Here is a 26361-nt window from a genome sequence, read left to right on the forward strand (position 1 = left end):
ATTCATAGACAAATAAGGATTCCTTGTTTCCATAATAAACTTTTAAAAGGGTGTGTTCCTGATGGAAACTCATTGTTACTGAATAAAAATCTCCTTGGGGAGGAAAACAGTACCTTCATATATAATCTACATTGGGGATGCAAATTGCAGAGAAACAGGCACCAGAGGATTTGCATTTAATAAAATCTAAAGCAACTCATTCAGAAGCATCACTACCGTGTACAGAAGCCTTTCCCATCAGAGTCAGGCTGACCTTCCAGGAGACCAGGACCCTTCATCAAGGAAAATACGCCATTTACCAGAAACCCTACATTGCTGTTGAGAAGGAAATTCACCAGAATCACCAAGAATGGAAAGTGGTGAGTCAGTGTCAATTATTAAATTTTTTTTTAAACTTTCAGGGAGGGGACTGAGGGAGGGAGAAGGGGGGCGGGGCCGGGGAGAGCAACGGGCGAAAAACTGGGACAACCGTAACTGAACAACGATTGAAAAAAAAAACAGAAAAAGCCTTTCAATAATCCTAATGTTTATTTTTGACATCACAAAGTCATAACTGAAGCAAAGAACAAGAAGAAATATCTTTAACTCTGGCTAAAAAATATAAAAATATAAAAACTTACACCAGAGACCAACTGTTAAGAACTCTTGGTAACATTTTTATCATTCTACTCACCTTTGATTACTAATTGTTGATTTACTTTTGCTGCATTGAATTTAGATTGGTATTTATTCTAAAAGATGAAGCCCATTGAACATTATTTTTATAAAATGAGGACTTGGATATTAAAGCATTCTTTCTAGTCTACTAAAATTTTATGGTAAATGTAATGACTTCTGGGAAGCCCTTTGTTATAAGGAAAGTGCAAGAGGAGAATCCACATATATATATATATATATATATATATATATATATATATATATAGAACTTGAACTATCTTTTATTCATGCAGCTTGCTTTGGGGTCTTAAGCTAAGGCTTTTCTACACGCACAAGATAAGGAAGAACCTGAGTCATTATTTCATGAAGTCAAACTATATATAGGTCTTTCTCCATTTGTTCACTCTGAAGATATAAATATTAGTATCAGCATAGAGTAAAACCCAAATTTGAGATTAAAAATTAGCATTTTAAATATCAATAAATAATGATAAGTATTTCAAAAAAAATCTTTATAAAGTACCTTGAAAGAAAAACTAATATTTTTAAAAATGCCACAGCCCTTCAAAGTCTGGTCTCAAAAGATAAGAAGACAACAAGATCCATAAAAGCATCTGTGTTCTGCAGCATGTAATTGGTTATTGACAGAAATGTTAGATTTGCCAATACAGCTGCTATGGGGCTTAGAAGGCAGGAAAGAGGGGTGGCTACTGAGAAGGCCTATGGATAGATGCCTGCTTTGTGGGCAAACTAAACTTCAACAAAATCCTAGCAGGTTAACTAATTTGGCTTCACTTCTTTAAAAGTTTTGGATGCTATTTCCAGTTTAAGATTTCATATGCAGTATATATTATTTTCTGCTTAATAATGAATATTTTGAACACTTACAACTTGCTGAATGTGCCATTCCTTGTATTCTCCTAGAGGTTTCCCATAATAAAATGAATATGATATAATTTCCCAGATCAGAAGTGGAACCACAACTGCTGAGCCTCTTATAGGGTAGACCTAACACTATTATTCCTACGTGGGTATCTGCTGCCCCCGGGAGGGGGCTCTGCTCCTCAGCAAGGCCGGCGGAGCTGGGTTAGCAGCATGAGGAGGGGGCATCCACAGTGCCAGGGCTGGCACCTGAGCCAGATGCTTCAACAACACACTGTACTGTCACTGGCCTGTCCAGACCTCATTCTTGGCGCTCCCCGGACAGATAGAGAAATAGAACCAACATGGGTGCTGTCCACCAATAACAGATGATTTAGGATTTTCATCCTGTTCTTTCTTGGGTGAGGGAGTGCCTATATTCCATACCTTGAAGGTCTACAGTGCAGGGAGACATCATCTGTTATCTTAATTCTGGCATTGTCTAATGATATAATTCAAAGTATGAATTGTTCTTTTCTAGAGTTACAAGATTTTCTCTTGTTTTGAACTCTTTATTCCCTTACCTATGTAGTAAGAACCTATTTGGAAACTCAAAATCTTAAGGCAAGAATATGTATTCCAGAGAATGTCATCAAAAACAATAAAATAAGAATGTGCTTCAAAAACACCATAAATGTATTTGATATTTAATAACTAAAAACAGTTTAGGAATTTTTTAAATATTCAATTTCAAAATATATGAATTTGACTTTATGCAGAAAAATGTTTAATTTTCAAAGCAATATTAAAATAACAGTACCATTACATTTACTAGGGGCCAAATTCTTCAGCAACTTAAACAGGAACAAGGAGAGGATGTAACTGAGAAGATCTGCTGCATACACCTTGCTACACAACACTACACAGCACCACATCACACTACAGAACAACTTTTTTTTTTCCAAATTTTAAAGGATAAATTGATTCTTATTAGTAAATTTGCTTGGGCTTTTTCTCCGGAAAGACGTGTCTGTTTTCTCAACAGCTGATCTGAATGCAAGTTTGTATCTAGAGTATTTGAATAAAAACTCAAGCCTCTCCTGATTTCTGCAGGTGTGGAGTCCTTAAACAGACATAATGTACAGGGAAAATAATGTTTGGGAGTAGGGAAACTGGTAACATTTTTAAACTCTAAATATCACTGCACTCCAAAAAAGGAGGGCGGGGAGAGTTAAGGCACTTTCAGAATTCTCAAAAACAGGAAGAATATTCCAGTTGACAGTCTAAAGAATTTGTACGAGGTTCCATTGCTTAGTTAAAATTCTTTTTAATTCACTTTGAGTGCTGCATAAAATGTTGGTATTTGCTTTTTGGTACCACTGCTTCAGAACATGGTTTATCCCCACTGCCCCTGTTTTCTCACAACCAGAGGAGGGCTTCCACTGCCATCTCTAATGAAACTGCTCTCCCACATTCTAAAAAATGATGTGCGCCTTTCCAAACCCTGCGGGCTTTCTGGGCCTTCATTTTCCTCAACTTCTCCAAGGCATTTTATTTATGCCTCAAGTGCTTGCTGGGCACCTACTAGGTTCCAGGTCCTTGACCCCACCGGTGATTTCTGTTTCTCAGCCCTCCCCCTCCCTTTCATTTCTCGGGTGCTGTCCTGATGGTACATCACACATTTACATTTCTGACCTCTCCTCTCTCTTGGTTCTCCCACCCCACTTCCCTGTCCTCCGCCTTCCCCCGCTCCCCGCCCCACCCAACACCTCCAAACACCAGAATGTAGCCTTCTCCTGATACCCAGTGCTTGGATTTCTATTCTTCTTTTGCTACAAAGACTTCCGTGAAGAACTGCATTTTCATAGCCTTAGTTATTATAGTTTTAATGATGTTTCTTAGATGTACAGTTCTAATCCTGGTCAAAGTTCTTGTCCTATATATGAGGTATTTTATTTGATTAAGCCACCATAATTACATTAGTTCTTTACCCTTTCAACACATGCCTCACTCCTCCCTGCCTCTGCCTTTGCTCCCGCCATGCCTGATGTCTAAAATACCTTTCTCCCTCCTCCTAAACATCCACACCCTTCAAAATCCAGCTGAAGTCCCATCCTTTTCCACAAAACATTCATCAACAATCAAAAGTGTCTTCTTCCCATTCTCTACTCTTTCACATGCAAATGTCTTATTTCTCTCACTAAAATAAAATCTCTTTGAGGACATCTGTTGTGTGTTCTAAAGTTATTTTGCATCTCCTGTGGCAAAAAGTCCCATGCTTTGCACCAAGTCAGTGCCAACTGCTACATAAGACAGATTGTTTCATGACAAAACCTCAGAAGTATTGATCTGGTTATTTGCCAACTCATGAACTTTATCCCTCTATTCATGATTATGTGGTTATTTGTTAAACTTATTTAGAATAGGTGTATTTCCTCTAGGCTTTTTGGCATACGCATAAAGTATAAATAGATCATTCAGATTTAAATCATCAATTAAAAAGCCCCTTCAGGAGGAAAAAGAAGGTGAAGCCAAACTCTCTGCAAACACACAAAAGATCTAGCCTGGACCTCTTCAATCTCCACCTCCCCTTCCTACTCAGACCCAAGTCCACACCTGCCAGCAACCAGTCAAATGTTCCCCTTTTTGCCTGGCCAGGAATGCCTGTGTTAGAGGTGGCCCCACCTCCACTGGAACCTTATCTAAAGTCCTTATTCTTACACTTACCTGTGGTTCTCATCAGAATTACCAGGAGGGTTTCTTAAAGCATGGATTTCCGGGCCCCCTACCCCTAAAGTCTCCGATTCAGTATATCAGGAGGAAGGCCTGAGAATCTGCATGTCTCAGTTTCTTCCTGCTGCTCCTGCTGCTGGTCTGGGGATCTCACTTCGAGGATCACCGGTGTGTATTCTCACTTTGACTCATCTGTCTGGCTTTGACCTTTACTTTGTTCTATATTGGATACTTAAGTTGTCCTCCTACACCCGGCTGCTTCTAGGGGCACGAGAGGGGTCTTGGTCACTGTGCGTACCACTCAACCACCACCTCTCCCCTCTTCTTTATTCCAGTCTCAGAGGTTGAGAACCATCTTGTGCCCTTGACCCCAATTTCTTTCTTCCTTTTCAAACCGTCATTCCATCATTTTCTTCCTCTTTTCCTAAATCTTAAGTCCCTTCGCCTGTCCTGTTTAAATATCCTCAAAACTCTGCCATCCATAAGAACATAAATGAATATAAAAACATAAATCTCTCCTTGGCACTGTAGTTCTCTCTAGTTTTGATCCAATATCTTGCTTGCCTTTCTCATTCAAACTTCAAGAAGTCGTTTCCCTCCCTGTCTCCACCTCTTCCTTGACATTATTATCTGTAAAGGAAAGAGTTTTAGGAGATGAGGTCAGAGGTAACACAGAACAAGGTTCTAACTACTCTATATGTCCAAAGTTGCCACTGATACAGTCTAACACCAGCTGCTAAATTGAAGGCAATGGGAAGCAATGGGTGCTTTGGCTGTCTTTATCTTCCTGGATCATTCTGCTGCATCTCATACTTCTTCCTTTTTTCTTAAAATCTCCTCCCCTGAATTCTGTGGTATCTTATGCCCCTGATTTTTCCTAGTTCTTCTTCAGCCATTTCATCTTCACAGTGTTCTCTCCTCCTCTGACAACCCTCCAAACAAGGATGTTTCCCAGGTTTTCTCATCTTTAACCGTTTAGCCCAGAGCTTCCCAACCAGCCTTTCAGAAATCGGTATTAGAAGAGTTGCCAGGATATTGATCCTCTCAGCCCTTGGGGATGGCCTGGCTTATTTGTTCCAATGTGCCTAAAACATATTGTTTCTACATTTGCCATCCTGTGACTCTACCTCTCAAACACTCCCCAAGAGATCTCATCCTCTTTCCTGGTTTCATCACCATCAACAGCACGGTGGCTCTGACCTTATGTACTCAGACCAAACCCATGGTGGAAGCTAGAGAATCACCCTTGAATTTTCTCTCCCACAAGTAAATAATTTCCAGGCTCATCTGCTCCTTGTTTTCCTATCTACCACTATTCAGACCCCATTACTTTTGGCCTAAATAATTCCAGAATCTTCCTGCCTGATTTCCTTGTGGTTTTGGGATTCTTAAATCTACCCTTTACAGAGCTACCAGATAAGTCTATCTAAAATGTAAATCTAACCACAATGCTCCCTTCCTCAACAGCCTGCAACGTGACCTCTGCGTCGACAGGACAGGATAAAGTCCACGCTGCTTCGCCCAAGAAGCTTCACTACTGAGTCCTTCTCATTTTACTTCCCCAGGCGCACTGCCTGCCACAGCGTCCCTCACACACTTTTCTGCCCTTGCCTCCAGCCATTGCCTGTGCTGTCTGTCCTCTATGCCTAAATGTTCTTGCCCATTTTTCCATCTCCACACACCCATGGCCTCGGCACCTTGCCTTCACTAATTCCCTCCCACACAGGAATTGACACAACCTGCGTTTTTCTGAATACCCTAGGCATAGTTCTCTTGTGGTACTTAGTACATTGCATTATAATTATTTCTTAAGTGTTTCTCTCCTCCCACTTGACAGCGTATTCTTCCATATCCCCAGTTCTGGCACAATGCTTGACACAGAAAACATCCAATAAATAATTGATGAATAAATATAGCTTTAAGCTTTTCTGAAAGATAAGATGTCTCACATAATTCTAGGAGCAACACTTAGATTCTTTTTGGGGGTAAAAACCCCATAAGGTCATTAAGCTTTAAATTTGAAGCTGATTTGAAAGGTATACTTCAAGCTATTTTAATTAAAAGATATACAGTCCAAACCCTGTCAAAATTGGACCCAAGGGACCATTCAAATAATTTTGTTTTGCTAAAATCAGGTTATGTGTGGCATTATTTGTATTTGATAATACATTGTCTTGGAACCTAGATTTTTTTTCTCCTTCATTTTGCATAGGCACTTAGTATAAAGTTTGGTAGTTTTCAAAGCATTTCCTATACATATATTATATAACTCTGAAGTCAGCTATGGAGTGATTGTACCCCTTTTACAGGTGAAGAAAATGAGGCCGAACAATCGTGATTTTCCCAAGCCAGTGACTAACGCGCGGCGGCGCAGCATTGGCCCCGGTCCGCAGCACTGCGCACCGGCTCATCACTCTGCCTCTGGTTTGGGTTTGGCTTCTTCCTGTCTTCCTTCTTTTCATTCTCTTTGTAATGAGATTTGACTCATAGTCACATACATGCTAGACCACCTGCAGATTCAACCAGATTGGAGAATATTTTGGTTATATACGTAATACATATACATGTTAGTATGTTCTGCCATGCACATGATGCGGAAGTCCGCGCTGCTGAAATTGATGATAAGCCAGCAACACCTCAATGAATCAAAACCATTCAACTTTCTACAGAACAACAATATCAGAGTTAGAAAATGTCTTATAACCCTCTAGTTAACTACTAATGGGTGCTTAAATACTTTCTATAATAATCCAAACAAAAAAGGGTCTCCTGTCTTTGTTTGATCATCTTTAGTGACAAGGAACTCATTCTCAAAAGCAATGTTGCCAGTTTCAGAATATTGGGGGAATATTTTCTCTATAGCCTGTTATCTCTCTATAATTTCATCAGGGTAAAAATAGCAAACTTTCTATTAGCAAACTTAGAGCTACAATTTGATGTAAGTCTGGTTATTAGTAGCTATGAGACTTGGCAGACAACTTAGCCCCAGACCTCAGCATCTTCTGTAAAATGATTCAAATTAAATAATATATGTACATTGTCAAACATTATAAAATGTTCAATAACTACGTGTGGTAAGTGCTCAGTAAGTATTTGATAAATGAATGAATGAATGACTCTTCCCTTATCCATGTCCTTGTTTCAAAGCAGCAGATCCTCATGTTGAATCACTGTATTTTTAAAAATAAAAATCATAAAAAAAACACATACAGAAACAAATGACTGTCTCCTTGAGAGCATAACCTTCCTAAAACAGTGCAGTTGACCTGTTCACCCACATTGGGTAGAAATACAATGCGGCAGGAATACTGTCGCGCTGTAACCTGAATCATGCAAATCGAACTTTTGCATCATGTATTAAGAAGCATTGTTTCCAGTTGCATCCAATCCTTGATCATGTGATGAAAGCATACATTTTAAATCTTCCTTGAGTAAATTTTGACAAACCAGAATATAAAAAAGAGGCTCCTTTGAACAGTTGTTGTATAGAAGATGGAATAGTGTTTCTTTCACTTAATCAGAGCTTGGATGGGTTTCCATTAAGGCCAGGAGATAAGACTAAATGATTTTTAATGAAGCCACTTCAAATTCAAATCTATTGCCCTGGCCACTCAGTTGGTTGGAGCATCATCCCTCACACAAAAAGACTGTGGGTTCAATTCCCAGTCAGGGTACATACAAAGATTACAGGTTTAATTTCTGATTAGGGCACATATGGAAGGCAACCAATCAATGTTTCTTTCTAATATCCATTTTCTCTCTCTCTCTGTTTCTCTCCCCCTCTCTCTTTCTCCACCCCTTTCCCCAACTGCCCTTCCCCTCTCTATAAAGCCAATAAAAATGTATCATTGGGTGAGGATAAAAAAAAATATATCATTCTAACAAGAAATTAGCATCACAATTATCAACTCTGAGTACATCCCTCTAGAGGTTAACCTAATTACTCCACCCACATTGTTACTATTTTATTTTCTTAAGTTCCAGGAGACTACAGCAAACGAGTATATCAAGGTGTAAGAGTGAAGCACACCGTCAAAGACCTACTGGCAGAAAAACGATCCAGGCAGACAAGTAACTCAAGATTTAATGTAAGTCTTAATATAATACATTCTGAAGTCTTTGGTGGGGGTTGGGAGGTATATCTTCTATTAAGGTTAGTTATCTCTCCTCTTCCTTTATTTACATACCAACCTGTCACCTCTTGAATCTGATATCTGGTTCGCAAAGCCTTCCCTCAACTGGATACTTACTATATAATTACCATTATTAACACTGGCACATCTGTTAAGTAGCATGTAAGCATTCCAAGAGCTCTATGAACTTACTGGCTGACTACTACAGCTAGAAACAATGAAAGAAGAATGTGTCTTGACTTTTTACTTCCCCTCAGTCATGAATTAACAAAGGCTCTGTTGGTGAAAATAAAGCTGACCTTTATTCCATCTTACTATAAACCTGATAGAGACAACTTAGGAGAATCCTCTCTGTATCATACAAGTCCAAGTATTAAAATCCAAGTAGGGCTCAACCATAAGAAAATATGAAATACAGTCATTTGCGACAACATAGCTGGATCTTGAGAATATCATGTTAAGCAGAATAATTCAGACAGAAAAAGTCAAGAACCATATGATTTCACTTATATGTGGGAAATAAACTGAAACTCATAGACAAAGACAACAGTATGATGGTTACCAGAGGAGGGGTAGTAAAGGGTAAAGGAGGTCAAATATATGGTGATGAAAGATTTGACGTTGGGTAGTGCACACACAGTGCAATATACAGATGATGTATTATAGAATTTTACATTTGAAACCTATATAATTTTATTAACCAATGTCACCCCAATAAATTTAATAAAAATTCAAAAACAAAGGATGAATCCTAGTAGATGTCTTAAGTCTAAACCCTTATCTGCCATATGTGTCTTCATAAATAGCTATGCTCTGTGCCTAAAATGTTTAAGTAGTGACACCCAATTCTCCAAAATAAAAATGGTTCTAGAATGGAAATAACATTTGACTATCAAGATGGGTATATAATCATTATTCTCTGAGGTAAAATAAAACATATCTGTCAGGCATTGCTGGATGCATGACATGAGAGCAGATGGCCAAAAATAACTAGAGCAATGTGTACAACAGCCAGCACAAGGGCTGGTACACAGTGGACACTGGTTCTTCCAGTGTGTCTGCTCTGAATGTCAGCATCATGTCCAACATTGCTCCAAAACCAAACGTCTAGGACATGTTTTAAATCTACAAACCCAGATTCGACTTGCTCCCAACCAAGAACACCTTTTGCTGCAGTTTCTGATTCCCTTTCTTTTAAACCACTTCCTCTCTTCTAGTTCAACAAATAGAGCTTAACCAATAAAGAGAAATCTAAATAATTGGCTTCTTGTCTGCTCCTAGTGCAGTGTTTTCCATAATGCCTACTAAGAATCATCTGGTTGTGTGTTAAAAATATCCATACCATCCCTGGCCAATATGGCTCAGTTGGTTGGAGCACCGTCCCATAGACTGAAAGGTCACAAGTTCAATTTCTGGTCAGGGCACATACCTAGGTTGTGGGTTTGATCCCCGGTTTGGGCATGTAGGAGACAATGAATCAATGTTTCTCTCTCTCTACATAAGAAAATGTATTCTGTAAAAAGTACTTCTAGGACTGGAAAAGTGCAAACCAGCTCTAATTGTGACACTTACTCTTACACATCAAGTATATAGGTTATATGAACTCGACCTTAACCTCGTTTACATACATTACCCAATGTCTCAATGCTAGTATCTTACTCTTACATCACTTCAATGGCCTTTTGAATGTGGGTAATTAAATACATATAAAGTCAAAATGTGGTTATTTGAACTTTAGGTATCTTAATAAATTGGCTTTACTGTCTGCCTGCTCACTTTCATCTTCTCAACCACCATTCTACAATATCTGTATATCCCAAGAAGGATATTGTATTCAATAATCATCTACTTACAATGATCCAAGATTAGGAATTATGGAGAATCACATCATTGCCAGGCATTTTAGGGGCTCTAATTGCTTGAGTAATATTAAAATTACTTCCTGTTTTTCATACCAATACACTAGGAGACAATGGGTCAGATATCTTGAGTAATTTCCAACAGGGGAGCCATCCTTACACAAGTTCAAAATTTTCTACTGACAAGATAGATTATAACCAGCAAAGGCTAACCAGAGGAGATGGGAGGTCCTACCATGCGGTTTTACCATACATATTGTGCTAGGCCATAAATGGACCCCAGAATATCCCATGTCAAATCCCTGGAACCTGTGCATGTTGCCTTATGTGGCAAAATGAGTGATGAAGTTAAGGATCTTGAAAGGCGAATCCCTGGATTTTCAAGCGGGCCCCCAATGCAATCACATATATCCTTGTAAGAATGAGTTTGAAAGAGGCCCACGCACAGAGGCACAGACGCACAAAAGAGGAAGAGGCAATGTGATGACGGAGGCAGAGGTCGGAGTCACACCACCCGCCCCAAGTCAAGGAATGAGAGCAGCCATGGAAATCTGAAAGAAGCAAAGAATGAGTTCTCCCCTAGAGTCCTATAAGGAACACAGCCCTGCCAACACCTTGATTTAGACTTCTGGCCTCAAGACCTGTGAAGGAATAAATGTCTGCCTTTTTAAACCATTCTGTTTGTGGCAATATTTTACCAGCAGCCCTAGGAAGCTAATGCACATATATTCATGAAGCTATGTCACCCTGAATAGATATCCTTTAGGAAGTTCCTAATGTCCAAATCACTGCTCTGCTCTTTGCAGCAATACTACGATAAGTTTACACAGGTTGTGTTGATCCATCTTTACCATAATTTCTCTAAGAGCATCTGTTTTTGATACCATGAAATGTTCTTCACATCTTTGTAATAGGAATCAAAGGAGAAAACAATCCCTCCAATCAAAAAAAAAAAAAGACTTTTAGCAAAGACTGCATTTAAAACCACTTCCATACATTGTAGCCATAATCCTGTGGTTTCACACTGTTATTGCAGATATCTGTTTTTAAATAGCAGTTTTTCTCTCTCTTTCTAAATTTTTTCTGTTATTCCTTACTACACTACTAGGTCTTCTACCAGAATATTTAAAATATGAGCCATTCACCAACATCTAGTACCAAAAGTATATATAATTTAAACTTTTCATGTAGGTGTAGGTTGTAGGGGGTTTTTTCAATTACACTATTTTCATTGAGTTCCATAAAGGCTAATCATTGAAAAAACTTAATAATGTCACAAAATTCAGTGAACTTTCAGTTACCTATAGCAAAGGGAAGGAAAGAATAACAAGAAAAAGAAGCACTAATAACCATAATTATTCATCTTGGTTTGAAATCCAATGAACAATTTGCAGGTTATTGAGCTTTCTAATTAATTTTTAAGCTATTATAAAGATTCATTTAAAATCATTGAATATACAACAGCTGGCATGAGGGAAAAATATTTTTAAACTTGATGAGTAGAAAATGAAAGTCAGTTTGGAACTAAAATTGTGTCATGGAAAGGGGGAACACAGTGCAGGGTGGAGGAGATTAAAATGGGCCTGGGCATCAGAATCTTGACATTCAGTCTGTTTGGGGGGGTTTGGGGAGGTTTGTTTTTATTTATTTTTTTGAGGTGTGGTATGGACATGCTAGCTGCTATACCGCTGTGCTCAGTCATCAAAATGCTGTGGTAATGAACAGTAAGGAATAGCTATGAAAGTTACTTTAAGTTCATATTTTACATAAACATGAGGAAAAATACGTGAAGATTTCTGGTTGTTTTGCAAAGTCTGAACTGAGGAAAATATCGAAAAGATACATCCCAAGTGGGAAATATATTTGGATTATATCAGCCTTGAATTAAACATATCACACATATACAGACCAAAATTTAATTATTTGCACTTGGCAAGATTCTTTTGTACCAACTTCAAGTATTTGTTTTTCAAATCACAATTACTAACAATTATTTTCTTTATCCTATATTATCCCAAATATTTACATTTAAATTTGCTGCTAAAATCTCCACATCAAGGACACATAAGATAAGACCATAGTGTTAGCTGGGCATCTTGATTAAAACCTTTCCTAAATACTTAAGGAAGAAAACCATTTTATGCACAGCAAAAAGTATGACAATAATACATACTGATGGGGAAATTGGGAGGAACAGATGGTCAATGGGTGCCATATACTGCATTTATGTCATAGAGTAATTGAAAGTGTTTAATCTGGGTTGGGAAATGGATTAACTCTGTGGAACAGATGTGCATTGTCTAGCTCCATGCCTGATACCTGTCTGTTTCACCTTCAAGACTGCTAGTTAGCGGTTTCTTTGGTTTAATATCCAACTGCTGTTTTGTGGCACGGAACAAAGGCACACTTCAGTTACCACTGGGTGTAAACATTGTGATGTCCATATATATGATTTGCTTTTGGATTTCTTGTGAAATATTTTAAAATAATACACAATTAGGAACTATATATTATAGTATCTCAAAGTGTCTTTGATTTCTCTGAAGTTTGGAAAATGCAGCCAAGACCTCTCTTCACACCAAAAAAGAAATTGCCTCTTCCTAGGTCTGTCTGAACCCCGCTTCTGGATATCGGTGGTCTTGGGCAATTCCTTTCTTCTCTTTGAGCTTCTCTCTAAAGGTAGAAAGTTAGATCCCTCCCATTTCAGTACTCAGTTTTAGTGCTCAAACTTTTAATAATCTATACCATTTCTTTATTTTCTTTATTATCATTATTCATGTTTCACATGTTCCCATTTCACTATTTAGGATTTAAAATAGACCCGAGTCTCTCAAAACTAGCTCATAGCCAAGTTGAAGCATCTCTGAGCGGAATTTTGAGATGACTCTGTCACCTGGGAACCTGCAACACTTAGGTTGCCTGGAGTTCGTCATCCATGGCACAGACAGCATGGCATGGTGAAGAGTTGGGGCTCAGGATCCAGGTGGCCTGAGCTGAAATCCCAGGTCTGCCATCTGGCAACTGTGTGATGACTTAATCTTGCTGTGAAAGGAAGATAATATCTGCCTTGCAAGGTACCATAAGTGTTAGGTTAATATTTGTTAAGGGTTTGGCACACAGTATATGCTCAATCAATGCTATTATTATTAAATACTGACTGCATGCAAGGAAGATTAGAATTCAAAGTGATGTAAGAAATCGGTTGACCTGAAGAAACATACAGTCCAGCTATGGGAGAAGAAGTTACACATGAAATAAGTGATTAAAAATAAAATGATGGCTTTGCTCCAGGTGCCAAACACGTGATAGTGGCCATCAGTGAACATGTGGTGGTTTAGAAGAGTGTGAACAAAGCATGGGTGGGCAGGCGGGAAAAGACTTCTGAGGAAGATGAGCCACTGAGATAAACTTTGCAGGAAGAAAATAACTCAGGTGAGCAGCGAGATGGGGTGAAAGTCCCAACGGAGCACAGAGTGTGTGGAGCCCTCTGTCTGTCACATGCAGTGGGTGGGCAATCTGGTCTGCAGGGTTCAGTGAAAGACAGGATTGAGAGGCCTGATCGGGTATATGACCCTCCAAAATTCAGTGCTAGCCTTGCCTGCTAAGGTCTTCCAGACACTCCCCTCTCCTCCCAGAGACTCCAGCATATTTGTCTGCTAAAATAGTTATGATATTGCATTATGACTGTTTTCTTAAATCTTTTCCCCAGCTAGCTAATGCCTTTCTGTTCTCATTTGTTCATTTTGGAGTCTCAAGCCCAGGAGAAATGGCAGTGTGATAGAATGGTTAAGAGTTTATGTTTAGGAGTCAGACAGACTGACAATCTGACTCTAATATGTGAAAGTGATCTAATTTCTCTGGGCCTCAGTTTCCTGCCATGTATATGGGGATAGTGGTACCACCATAAAGTTGTAATGAAAATGAAATTAGATAATATATATAAAGTCCTTGGTACAGCTGGTACATAGCTGTTGTAAGTGCTCAAGAAATGGCAGCTTTTATGGTGTTTATAGTGCCTGGAACATGGTATCACTTGATAACATTGCAGTAGAAGCATGCTGAGCAAAAGCAGATATTCACAAGACTGTGACCAGCTCTGACAAGCAGCCTTGGCAGTTAGACACTCCTGTTTCCATTACTATAGACCGTAACATAATATAAAGAAATCAAACTATTAGAAAAACTACTGGGTGCCTTTTGTAGGTTGGAATTGATTCACTGTGAGGAATGGAACAATAAAACATCAGAAGCGACAGTTAGTGACCTTATTTTTTTATTCTGACTCGGCAATGCCACACTCCTCCACTCTGAAAGACAAGGTGGCTAGAGCTGAAGCTCCAACTTCGTACACTTCATTCATATAAATTCAGCCGCTCTCATTCTGTGGCCATAAATATCTAAAGACTTAACCAGTCTTGGATAACATACCAAGAATTATACTTCCCAATCATGGGCTACTGTTTTATGAAAAATCCAACTTCAAATGGCAGGAAGAGAGAAATAAAAATCTTAACATTTTGACCAGTCTGCTGACTTAAGAAGTAATGTTACTTTTTTTAAACCTACATTTCCTCAATTACAAAGAATGATATAGTATTATGAATGGTACAGATGGGAGGGGACTGATACTCACAGTGTTTTTAATGTTTTCCCTTCTCCCCACTGGATATGGCTTTTCCACAACCTGGCTTGATAGCTTTTCCCAACTTCAGAACATGTTCCATCCACTGGCACCCCAACTTCCAAGGCCAAGCTGGACCCCCCTCATTCTTCTAAAAAAGATAAGTCCCCTTTCCTCTAACTGAGTTAAGAGTTTCACAGATTGAGTTTGCAAGGAAAATAGGGAACAGAAGAACCACATAAAGCACAAGAACAATTATGTGGAGTGCAAATGATGTGACACTAACTTTAATATCTGGTCAGAGGTAGGCACAGGTGGCACAGTTGAGGTGACTTCTGGGCCTGGGTCTCCTTCTATCCCCTCAGTTCTCTGTGGAGTAAATAAGAATTCTTAATAATAATAGCCGTCATTTACTGCTAGGCTCCTAAATAGAAACTTTACAAATATTTTCATTTATCCACTTCTAAATATATATCATTTACCAACAAGAAGCCCTACAGTCTTAAGAGAGTGGCACTCATCTATGTTTCAGTTGTAGAGACTAAGACTCACAGAAAGCAGGGAAGCTTAAACTTGGACTCAGGTTTTTTGGACTCCAAAGTCTTTATTCTACCTAAGGTACTGCCTTCTTAAGTACCTGGTCCACAGAAGAACTAGCTTTGGAATAACCACTTTGCTTTACTCTTCTGCTCAGTGCTCACCTCACCCTTCACATTCCACACGTGAGGCTGAACCTCAGGCGCAATTCTTGTTCCTTCTCCACACCTCGTGCCTGTCTCCCTGCGCATCCTGCAGGGGTTCTGTAGACTGCTCAGATCCAATCAGAACCAATGCCTTTCTTTCCTGTGATATTTAGACATCTAGGTGCAAGAAGTCCTTAAATTCTTTCTAGAAGCTGTTTCTAGTTCCATCCCAGAGCCTGCTTCCAGAATACCATACCTCCTTGTCATTCCCCACCGTTCCTGGACCCCAGAACTTTTAGGTTCTCCATGGCACCAGGCCTTCTCTGTAAGAAAGAGAAAACTTGCCACACTGACTTTGTACGAGCCTCTTTGCTACTCTCCTAGAGATCTCTAAGGCCTACCTCACCCAACCCATTTGGTGCAGACCTTTTCTTCTTGCCTGAAGTTTACTCTTCCGGTATGCCTTTTTATGAGGTATGATTTCCTTTCGGAATATTGCCAAACTGACCTGAGAGGTGGGCATCCTGTGGCTCACGCCCGGGACTGGATGTAGAATGCCACTTCTCCCACTTAGAAGACGGAAATGGTGTCAGCTCTCTTTTGAGGGCTGGAAGGGATACCAGAGCCAGGAAAAGCATCAAGCTTACCAGCTTTAACGTGCTGTCTCTGGTGATCCACTTCTTAGTTGCTCTCCCAATCTCCATGGTATCCAGCATTCTCTCATAGTCTCTATGCATAAAGAATCATATGCATATTCTTAATAAATATAATAGCTACTAAGGAAAGACAAAGGCCATTTCCTTATGCTCTTCCCTTATGAAAGTATGAGAAGAGATAGGAAGATGGTGACCACCAATGAACTCAGTTCTTAAGTACAAAGCCGGGTTTTAGTAATCCATACAAAAGATATATGAAAACCTAGACTAATATGTAATTTTAATCAAGATACACCCTCCAAACCCTGCTAAAACTTGGACAATTTATATATTGTGGTATTCTAATGGTATTGCTAAACAACAATAAAAAGGCCAAAAGAAGAAAGAAGCAGATGAGAAAGAAACTGATATAAATAAAAAAGCTGATTATCCATACCTTAAACTTAGGAAGTTGGCCATGCATAAATTCAAGGAAGAAATCACAGCTATTGCAGCCACCAACACATTATCTAAGAACAGAACATATACAAGTTGTATTCGTGGTTAACAGGCATCCCAAGCTCTGAAGATCAGTGAGTGCAACAAAGTCTGTACCACCACTATCACAAGAAATATTCATGCTTTCCTCTGATTTCTTAAAATTTACCATAAAAATTATTTTTCATCTCTTCAAGTCTTATAAGTTGAACCCGTCCTACAGTGTGTTCCCACTTTAGTGAGAGTTTTACGCTTGCCTGGGCAAGGCAAACGATCATCAGGTGGCCAATATGTTACTTGCTAGTGTGTGATTTCTCTTATGCTGTTTTCTTTTTCTTATTTTTCAGCAGTACGTTTTCTCTTTGTGTTTTCTTATGAAAACTATATATTTTTTCCTTTAATAAGTCCATGTCATTTGCCCTTCCTGCTTTTTTCCTGAATTGCCAGCAGAAGGATCCTTATATTTGTCAGGTTTGCAAGGTTATCGATAAAGGGAATCAGTGTCTACCCTGGAACACTTTTTTGCTCACTCTCATAGCACAGTACTTTGCATGTTGCTTGTTAACATAGCCAACTAACCCCCTTCATGAGCCTAGCAAGAATCTAAAAAAAAACCCCAAAAAAACAAAAAACAAAAAAACAAAAAAAAAAAGCCCTTTTCTGAGCAGGCAATGCCTTGTAAATTCAGAACGTGAATGTTTGAATACAGACATACACATTATATCCTTGACATTCATTTGAATGAATGTTTTATCTAAGGCTTTCAAAGTGGCTCTTTGTCTGACTTTAATTAGCTCACTGTCCTGCCCGGTGTAGATAACTGAACCACATTTCCAGGGCTTTCTGTGTTCCCCACCCAACCACCTGCTCCTTCACAATTGCAGAAATATTTTAAAATAATAATAATAAGGGCAAGTTTTTGCAAACATCTTATTTTTCCAGCTGTTCTATTAGTTCTGCCATTTTTTTAATGTTATGAAATTTAAAATATTTCCTGGTGGTGAATTCTTTCGCACAGCTTGCAAAAACAGTCAGGTTTGCAGCACAAGCGCCATGGCAAGCCCGTCTGGCAGGGCTGGAGTCCTGCAGACTCTGTTCTGGCCCAAGTGTGCCAGACCGTTTATCACTGTGCATCCCCGTGGTTCCTGTGTTCTAACTTAGGTACATAAATACAAAAGGCATTCCAAAGGCACAGGAATACCCAAGGGTTTAAAAAAAAATGTGTTTCATTTTGTAACTTAGGCAACAGAAATCACTTCTTCACAGAGACAGCCAGGGCATAATTTTGTGCCAAGTAGGAGAGTTTTAACAGTAAAATTTCAAGAAACTGTCAGAGTTGGAATTCTGTAACTGTGTTAGCTTTCTGAAAGATATAAAATCGTTCATATTCCAAAAATAAACTGACAAAATAGAAACAGTCATGGACACAGAACAGACTGACATCTGTCGGAGCGGATAGGAGAGAAGGGAACTGATGAAAGAAGGCGAAGGGATTAGCCAAAGAACAGGCATGCGTGACCCATGGGCGTGGACAACGGGGTGGTGAGGGCCAGAGGGAGGGGGAGTGGGGACCACGCGGAGGTGACCTACGGGAGCCGGGGAGCAGGGGGACGTCGGTAATAGTGTCGACAATAAAAGTCAAAATAAATGTCCTATTTACAATAAATAAATTAATTAATTAATATATCAGAAATTTAAGACACTTAGAATCATAGTTTTACTAAGAATTGCAGGAGGGTACAAGAGAAATAAATGGCGATGAATGGAGACGTGACTTGGGGTGGTGAACGATGTTACAGGATTGTGCGCCTGAAACATGTATAATTTTGTTCACCACTGCCACCCCAATAAATTCAGTAAAAAAGGAAAGAAGATAATTTTAGATTTACAATAAAGTTATATAAAGTTATATAAAAATAAAATATTTTATTTATTTATTTATTTTTAGCTTTTATTAGCTAGTTGTTTTAATGACAGAGATAATACATGGTAAGATTTCAAACAGAATAAAAGAGTATGAAGTAAAAAAATAGAAGTCTACTGACCCTCATACTCCCCACCTGTCCCCTCCTACTTTCCGGGGCTCACCACGCTGAGTTTCATATGCAGTTTTCCAGAATTTTGCTCTTATTATATTGTGAAGAAATTAAGTTGCTGCACCCACAAGTTAATGAAGATCAAAATCAATATTAGATATTTACATGTATTATTACAAAATGCATAAATTAATGTTTTCACAGTAAATCCCTTTCCCCAAAATAGAATTTAAATACGTCTTTTAGCCTTCACTTTACTTCCATATATTGGAAAGCCTTCAGCAAATCACTTAACACTCACACTGCCAACCATTCCTGACCTGTGATTTTCAGCCCCGATGAGATTCCTTGGAATGACGCCCTCACCATGTCTGCAGTGCTGAATGCTTCTAAAGGACCGTTGCCTGCCCCCAGACAGAGACAAAGTTCCTCACAATGGCTCTAGAAAGTTCTCGGTGACCCGGCTCCTACACCCTCCTCCAGCTTCTCTTCAGCTTCTCTGTTTGCAACCTTCCTGCACATATTCCATGTCTGTGACATGCTATCCACCCATTTGAGCATTGTTTTGGCCCCCCAGCTATAACGCCCCATATCCTATCTTCTTACACATTTCCTTTCATCCTACAAAACTGGATTCAAGTATCGTCTACAATATGACGTGTTCAGTCACCTTCTCCCAAGACGTCAACCCACCTCTCTCCCTACCCTCATTCTTACCTTTACTCTACCCTTTACCTCCTACATACACTAAATCATGGTTATAATAGATCTATATTGGAATTCAGTCTATGTCACTTATTAGCTTTGTGACCTTGGATGAGTCCTTTAAAATGTTTATTAGTTTTCTAATAAATAATCTAGACATAATAACTTACAACAATCTATCTCATTGGTTAATGGTAAGATTTAATGAGAATGCATGTAAATCATCTAGCATAGTGCAAAGGACATAAAGGATATAAAGGAATGTTAGTTCTTACTGAAAATGATGAAACACACACTAATATATGTGAAGTGCTTGACACAGAGTCTGGCATTGAAGTAAGTATTCATAAAATGCTAGTCCTTTCAACCCTTATTTTTATTGCACTATATATATGCATATATATACAATAATATATGCATATATATAACTGTGCTGTGTCTGTGTTCTCCCTGTGAACAGAATCCATGCCCTATTCCTTTTAGTATTTCTGGAAATTACCACAATCCTGATACATAGCGGACACATAATACATTTTTATTTAATCAGTCAAGTAAAACATATGCTCCTGACAAACCAGCTTGCTTGATTCCTGAAAGAGTAAGATGCAAGTATACCTTCCCACCTTTGTGCCTGCTTCACAAAATTCCTTGCACCTGGGAGCGTTCTTTCTTTTTTCTTCATCCTCTCATCCTGCGGTGCCCAAATCCTTAGCAAGTTGATTTCTCCCTTTTCTTACTTCTGGAATATGTAGAGCATGGACCATGCACCTGGAAACTAGATTACACGCTGTTCTGTACCATGATCTACTTTTTTCCTGGGTATGTCTCTGTCGGTTACTTAAGAAATCACTTCAACCTTAGTAATTAATAATAATGATTATGATTTCTCACAATTCTGTGGGTTGGCTAGAAGTTTCTCTGAAGGAATGTTCCCCCTCGTGCACTTGCATTTAGCTAAAGTCCAAAAAAGCTCCTTCACACGTCTGCCTATCAGTGCTGGCTGTCCCCAGGAGTGCCGGGGCTCACTTCCACGCTCTCACACATCGTCCAGGACTTTCTTAAGGGGAAGTTGTAAGGCAGCCTTCAAAGCAAGGAAAGGTAAACGTGGCAAATCCTCTTGGAGCCTAGACTCTAAATCTCTCCCCACATCACCTCTGTCACATTCTATTAGTCAAAGCAAGTCTCACAACCAAAGCAGATTCAAAGGGGTAAGAGATAGACTCCATGTCTTAATGGGAGGAGCTGCAAAGAAATTGTGGCCGTATTTAATCTACCACAAATGGCCTGTGTTCCTGAGTAGATCCTAATCTAAGCTGTTTGGCTGTATTTTTTCTTAGCACCTGCAACATTCAGCACCATGTCTTGCACATCAGAGGTGCCTGGTATATATCTGGTTTGATGGAAAAGCTAGTGCAGAGAACCTGCTTGTTATATCGCTGAGAGGCTGAAGGAGCAGTCAAAGAAGTTCAGTTTAAATCTTAGTTTTATAATTTACTAGATGGATGATTTGAGATACATTACTTATCTTCTCTGTGCTTTCGTACTTTGTAAACCTGAGATGATAATAACTACTTGATAATGAGATAACAATATATAAAAAACTTGGCAAATGATAGATTCTTATAACCGTAGTTCCTACACAATATAGAGTATTTTTCTAATTTATGATTAAATTACTATGTAACTCAGATAAGTGATCCAAAAATCAAAACTTGTTTCATACTTTACAAAGCAGTAAGACTTATTAGAACAGCTTTGGTATAGTTTAATCACTGTATAAGATTTCACACCAATTAGAATGACCCTGGTTCTACTAGACACTTGTCACAATAACTAAAGCATCTAGTTCTCTCTGCCCATTTTCTTCTGGAAGGAGAAGGCATTTCAGCCTAACATGGGTACTTATGTAAATGTTAATTGTCTTAAGCCCAGCAGTAACTTTCCACTCGTTTCAAAGTTGAAGGAAAATCACATGACCTACCATGGGTCTAAATCCAGATATTAAAATGTGGTTTTAGAATGCATGGTACAATAACATCAGTTCCAATTTCTCCCAACCATGGATATAATGACAATAAGAAATTAAATATATAAAATACTGTAAATTCCTAAAAAGGGACCCCAGGTATTCACAAGTGGCTATGGCTATTACTATTTAAGCATTAATAATAATATCTTTAAGTTTAAAGAGATACTTCCTAAACTGTATTATCAGAATTTTTTAAATATATTATTCAGCAGTGTGAAAAGTCTTATGCTAATCAGAGATCTCTTCCTTGGTACATTTCAATAAGTTCCTTCACCTAGGTTGGCACCTAATATTATTATACGGTCATAAAAAAAAAGACTACAAATGTGTTCAAAGGAACCTCTTGTCACTTTATTACCTTGGTAATCTCTTAGTTCAAATTAACTTATTTCCACAGAATGGCTTTGGGGGCAGCTGTGAGGCTGCTGTGGTAGCTACAGGAAGTTGCAGACTGGCAAATTTCATTCAAATATAAACCTCTAAATTTGGGTACCTGGCATGGCAGGATCCTGTTGTCTGGAATATGCAAAATAAAAATTTTATACCATCTCGCTTAGTCAGAAGTTATGGGCTCTTCAATATTAATATTATTTCTGGAGGATTCATATGGTGAGAGGCAACTGTGGGAGTGTTCTGTCCTGAATGAGGGAGAAAGGAGTGTGAGCTTTCCCTCCACATGAACAACAACAGCTAGTGTTCACCCTAAATGCTCATGCTTGAGGCTGTTCTCTCTCAGCCTTAAAACCTGGGGGTGGGATGGGGAATAAGGAACAGCTCTGAAATCTGTCCAGTGAAATCCTCCCCAGTCCCAGCATAGGCCCTTTAGAACTCTTCTGTGGGATGAACTGAAGTGATGAATTTTCATTGCTTTTTATATGTATCCCTTTAAATATTTCCCAGGCTACCACAGAGAGGGAAGCACTAATTATAGCTACAAAATAACTAATTTTATGGGAATGTTGCATATCACAGTAGTTTGTCAAATTTGTCATTCATTAAATAGTATACTTAAAATTTGTACATTCGATTATACGTAAATTACACCTTACTAAAAATGACCCTCCAAAAATAGAATATTCATTCATTGAAAGACTAAGGAACTGATTGACAGACCAGACAAGGAAGTATAATCCTACTCAGTCATTTTTGTGAGCTTTGAGGTAATTATGTGATCCCTCTTGGATGTTCTAAGTCTCCTTTATACTAAAAAAAAAAAAAAGAAAAAAGAAAAAAATTAATCATGATGCTTTCCTACTTTAATTTTTAAGTTATTAAAATGCATAGAGGGCAAAAGGTCCTTATTGACTCCTACCGACCACCACCACCTGCAGGCAAGCTTGGGTCATTCTCTTCTGGGGCTGTTGTGATAATTAAATGAAATAACACATGTAATGTATTTGGCCATGTGTTTAACAGTGCATTTATGAAACCACTGCAAGTACATGCTTATGATTACTTCTATTATAATTTAAATCTCTGGTGGAAAATGTTGAAAATCATAATAAAATAAAAGCTTTTGTGCTGTGCAAGAGTCAGAAAGATATCTATATCTGGTTTCAATATTTAGGGATTTGATTCTGTTTCAGGCAGACTAGAAGGGCTGGAGGTGGGGAGACCTCCCCCGCAACAAAACCGGATCCTGCGTGAAGCACGTTGGCTGAGTTGTTGAGCCCGCAAGAAGTAAAGGAAATCGCCAAAGCCGGGTCCGGGGATGGGTAGGGTTGACATGGGAGGTTGGGGAAAGAGTTGAGCAGAAATTAAGACACTGAATGATGAGAACGTAATTACATCAAAAGACAAGTGCCCCTGAGGACAGGTATCCAAATTAGCTTTATATGTGAAGACTACTAGTCTTTGAGCTGTTGCCAAGTTTGAAGAGCTGAACCTGGGACTCCAGGATTAATTTGGGAAGCCTGGAAGGGAGCTGGCTCCCAAGAAATGTAAACGTAAATATTTTGGAGAGACATAACCTCAATTTAGGACCCCAGATTTTTCCAGATTAAGGTTAACCAGATATGAGTTTTAACCAAAGATCACCAAATGTTTAAGGAAACATATCACTAAGAATGATAGTCAGCATGAACAGTAAATAATATATTTAAATTCCAAGAACTTTCAGGTATTAGAATTACCAATAACTTAATAAATGAACACTCAACTAGACTCAAAAAAAATTACCAAGCATATTTTTTAAAAAGCAAATGGAACTTATAGATATGGAAAAATGTAATCATTTATACTTTTAAAAACTCAATATATGAGTTAAACAGCAAACTACAGTTGAAGAAAGAATAAGTGAACTGGATGCAGATTTGAAGAAATCTATACTAATCTATACCAAAATATAAAACAGAGGATCATGAATGTAGAAAAACAAAGGAGAGGGTAAGGGATATGGAATATAAAAATAAAAGGGTTCGCATTCATCTAAACAGAATCCCAGCAGGAGAGAATAGGTATAGTACAAACAAGGCAATCTTTAAAGAGAGGATAGATGGAACTTTTCCAGAATTTAGGAAGCACATAATTCCTCAGACACACAAAGTACATCCTATACCAAGCAGAATAAATTTTTAAAAATCTACCTCTAGAAAAAATGAGGTAAACTTGAAAAATCTTAAAGACAATTGGAGTATATTAAAACGCACTCAGAAAGAAAAGATTGTACCAAGAATGAACGTGAGCTTGTCTCAGTAGCAATCATGGAAGCCAATCATAGAGTGATATCTTTAATGTGTCAATAGTAGAATAACTACAAAGTTGCAATTGTGAACCCAGCAATATTATGTTTCAAACACAAAGGCAAAAGAGGTGATATTTGCAGGTAAATAAAACTGAAAGTTTACCACCAATACCACCTTCATAAAAAGAATGTTCTAAAATTTTAGTTTAGAACAGCAATTTTCAACTGGTGTGCCTCAAGAATTTTTAAAATATGCAATACCTGCCTGTTTATTTGGGAGCACTGACCTCTCTTGCTTGAGACTGTCAAATAAAAATATGACAACAGCCAACACAACAACAGTTGTTTGGTGTGAATAAATCAAAATTATACTTATTTTTTGTCAGATCAGCAAAAAATGTATATATTTTGCTGTGCCACAGAACTTTAGTAATTAGTTTACATGTGCAATGAGATGAAAATGCTGAAAACTGCCACTTTAGAAGGAAAAGTAAATCTAGGGGGAAAGTCTAGAAGAGCAAGCAAAGAAAATGATGAATATGTAAGTAAATCTAATGCAGGTTAATGTAATAAAATGATAATTACAATGTCTAATTTGTGTAAGTTTAATAAAAAGAAACTAGCTGAAATGGAAGAAAATGTACACATATAAATTAGGAGAGCAATAGTAAGAGTTATGTTCTAACAACCTTGTTCGTCAGTGAGAGGTTTAAGACAGTTTGTAGTATTTGTTAAATATACAAGGTAAAATTTTATGGGTAACCATAATAGGAATGGAAGTAGTTTTCTTTTCACAGCACGTAGAGAGAAAAATTGGGTAGGAGAAATGAACACAGGAGGTTTCTTTTGATCATGTAATAAATAAAATCAACCACACTGGTGACTGTGAAAACTGTACAGTCTTAAGGTATTAAAATTGGATTGGGGAGGATACAGTGCTGGGAATTCCACAGTAGTAATTAAACATGGGCAGAAGAAGGAAAAGGAATTTAAGAAGATTCTGGAGATTGCTGGTGGTGGGAAAGAAAGTGAGGAATGCTTTTACAGCAGAGACATCCAAAGCTGAAGGGGCCATGGCAGCGTAGGTGGAGCTGCATCCATGCCTTGCGTAGAGGCCAGAGGCACAGCCATGCTATCTGATGATAAAATAGCTGAAGATGCTGAGGGGACAATAGGCACTTACATCTACCGAATTGGACACGGGTAGTGGGTCTCACAGCGGCCTTCCTCCTGGCCCCAGCCTTGGCCAGAGCAACTTACCAGGGAGAAGAGGTGGGAGAAGAGCAATGGGATGTCACCCCAGGCAGCACCAGGACAGCCACCACGCTGCCACACCCTACTCACGTGCAGAAAGAAGGTTTAGGCAGGAGAAGCCAGAGCGTATGTGCCTTGGCACAGGCCTTCAGCAAAAGACCCAGCCAGACAGAGCTAGAAATTGAAAGGAAATGCTAGACAAGATTGCAGAAATGCGCTTCCTGAAATAATCACTGCCTTTTTTCCTTTCCGTACGAAGCACCTGATCTACACTCAACCTCTGACCCCATAGATTCCCTTCTGCCACTTAAAGGTGTTAACTTATTAAACAGGAAAACACATAAATTAGAACTTGTTTAGAGAAATATATCTTAGGTTTGAAGGAACATAAGAATAAATTTGAATGATAATAGCTAACATTTATGTCCTGCTTACTCTATTCTAAGTGCTTGACATATATGATCTCATTGAATCTTCTTGTGCCTAAGATCACACAGCTAATAAGAGGAAGTGCTGGGATTCCAACACAGACACTCTGGTTCCAATGTCTCCACTCTTAAGTATTGTGCTACTTCTGAGTGATTAGATGCTATTTTACCTGGAGAAGATAGAATTCCAGGTTGGTGCTGTGAACTGAATGTTTGTGTCCCTCCGGAATTCATGTGTTAAAGATCTAACTGTCCGTGTGATGGTCTTTGGAGATGGGGCCTCTAGGAGGTAATTATATTGTGAAGGTAGAGCTCTAAGGATGGGATTAGTGTGCTAATAAGAAAAGACGCATCAGAAAGATGATCCCTCTTCCAACACAGGAAGACACACAGAGAGGCCAACATCTGCAAATCAGGAAAGAGAGCCTTCACAAAGAATCCAACCATCCTGCCACCCTGATCTCAGACTTCTAGCCTTTATTCCCATTCTTTATAGTTACCCGTAAAATTTTACCTTGCATTTTTAACAAAGACTACAAACAATAT

The 26361-nt window shown here is 38.6% G+C and overlaps 1 protein-coding gene across 1 annotated transcript in view; it reads left to right on the plus strand.

Annotated features, from left to right (window-relative positions):
• Window positions 1-349: 349 nt before the first annotated feature.
• Window positions 350-26361, plus strand: part of POU2AF2 (POU class 2 homeobox associating factor 2) — a 32202-nt gene continuing 6190 nt past the window's right edge. Inside the window, exons 1-2 of the mRNA XM_054592254.1 lie at window positions 350-359; window positions 8230-8339. Of these exons, the coding sequence (XP_054448229.1) occupies window positions 350-359; window positions 8230-8339 (120 nt within the window). The remainder of the gene's footprint in view (window positions 360-8229; window positions 8340-26361) is intronic.

This window comes from Pteronotus mesoamericanus, unplaced genomic scaffold, assembly GCF_021234165.1.
Source record: "Pteronotus mesoamericanus isolate MK-2021 breed Mesoamerican mustached bat unplaced genomic scaffold, CSHL_Meso_final scaffold_36, whole genome shotgun sequence".
Classification (NCBI taxonomy): Eukaryota; Metazoa; Chordata; class Mammalia; order Chiroptera; family Mormoopidae; genus Pteronotus; species Pteronotus mesoamericanus.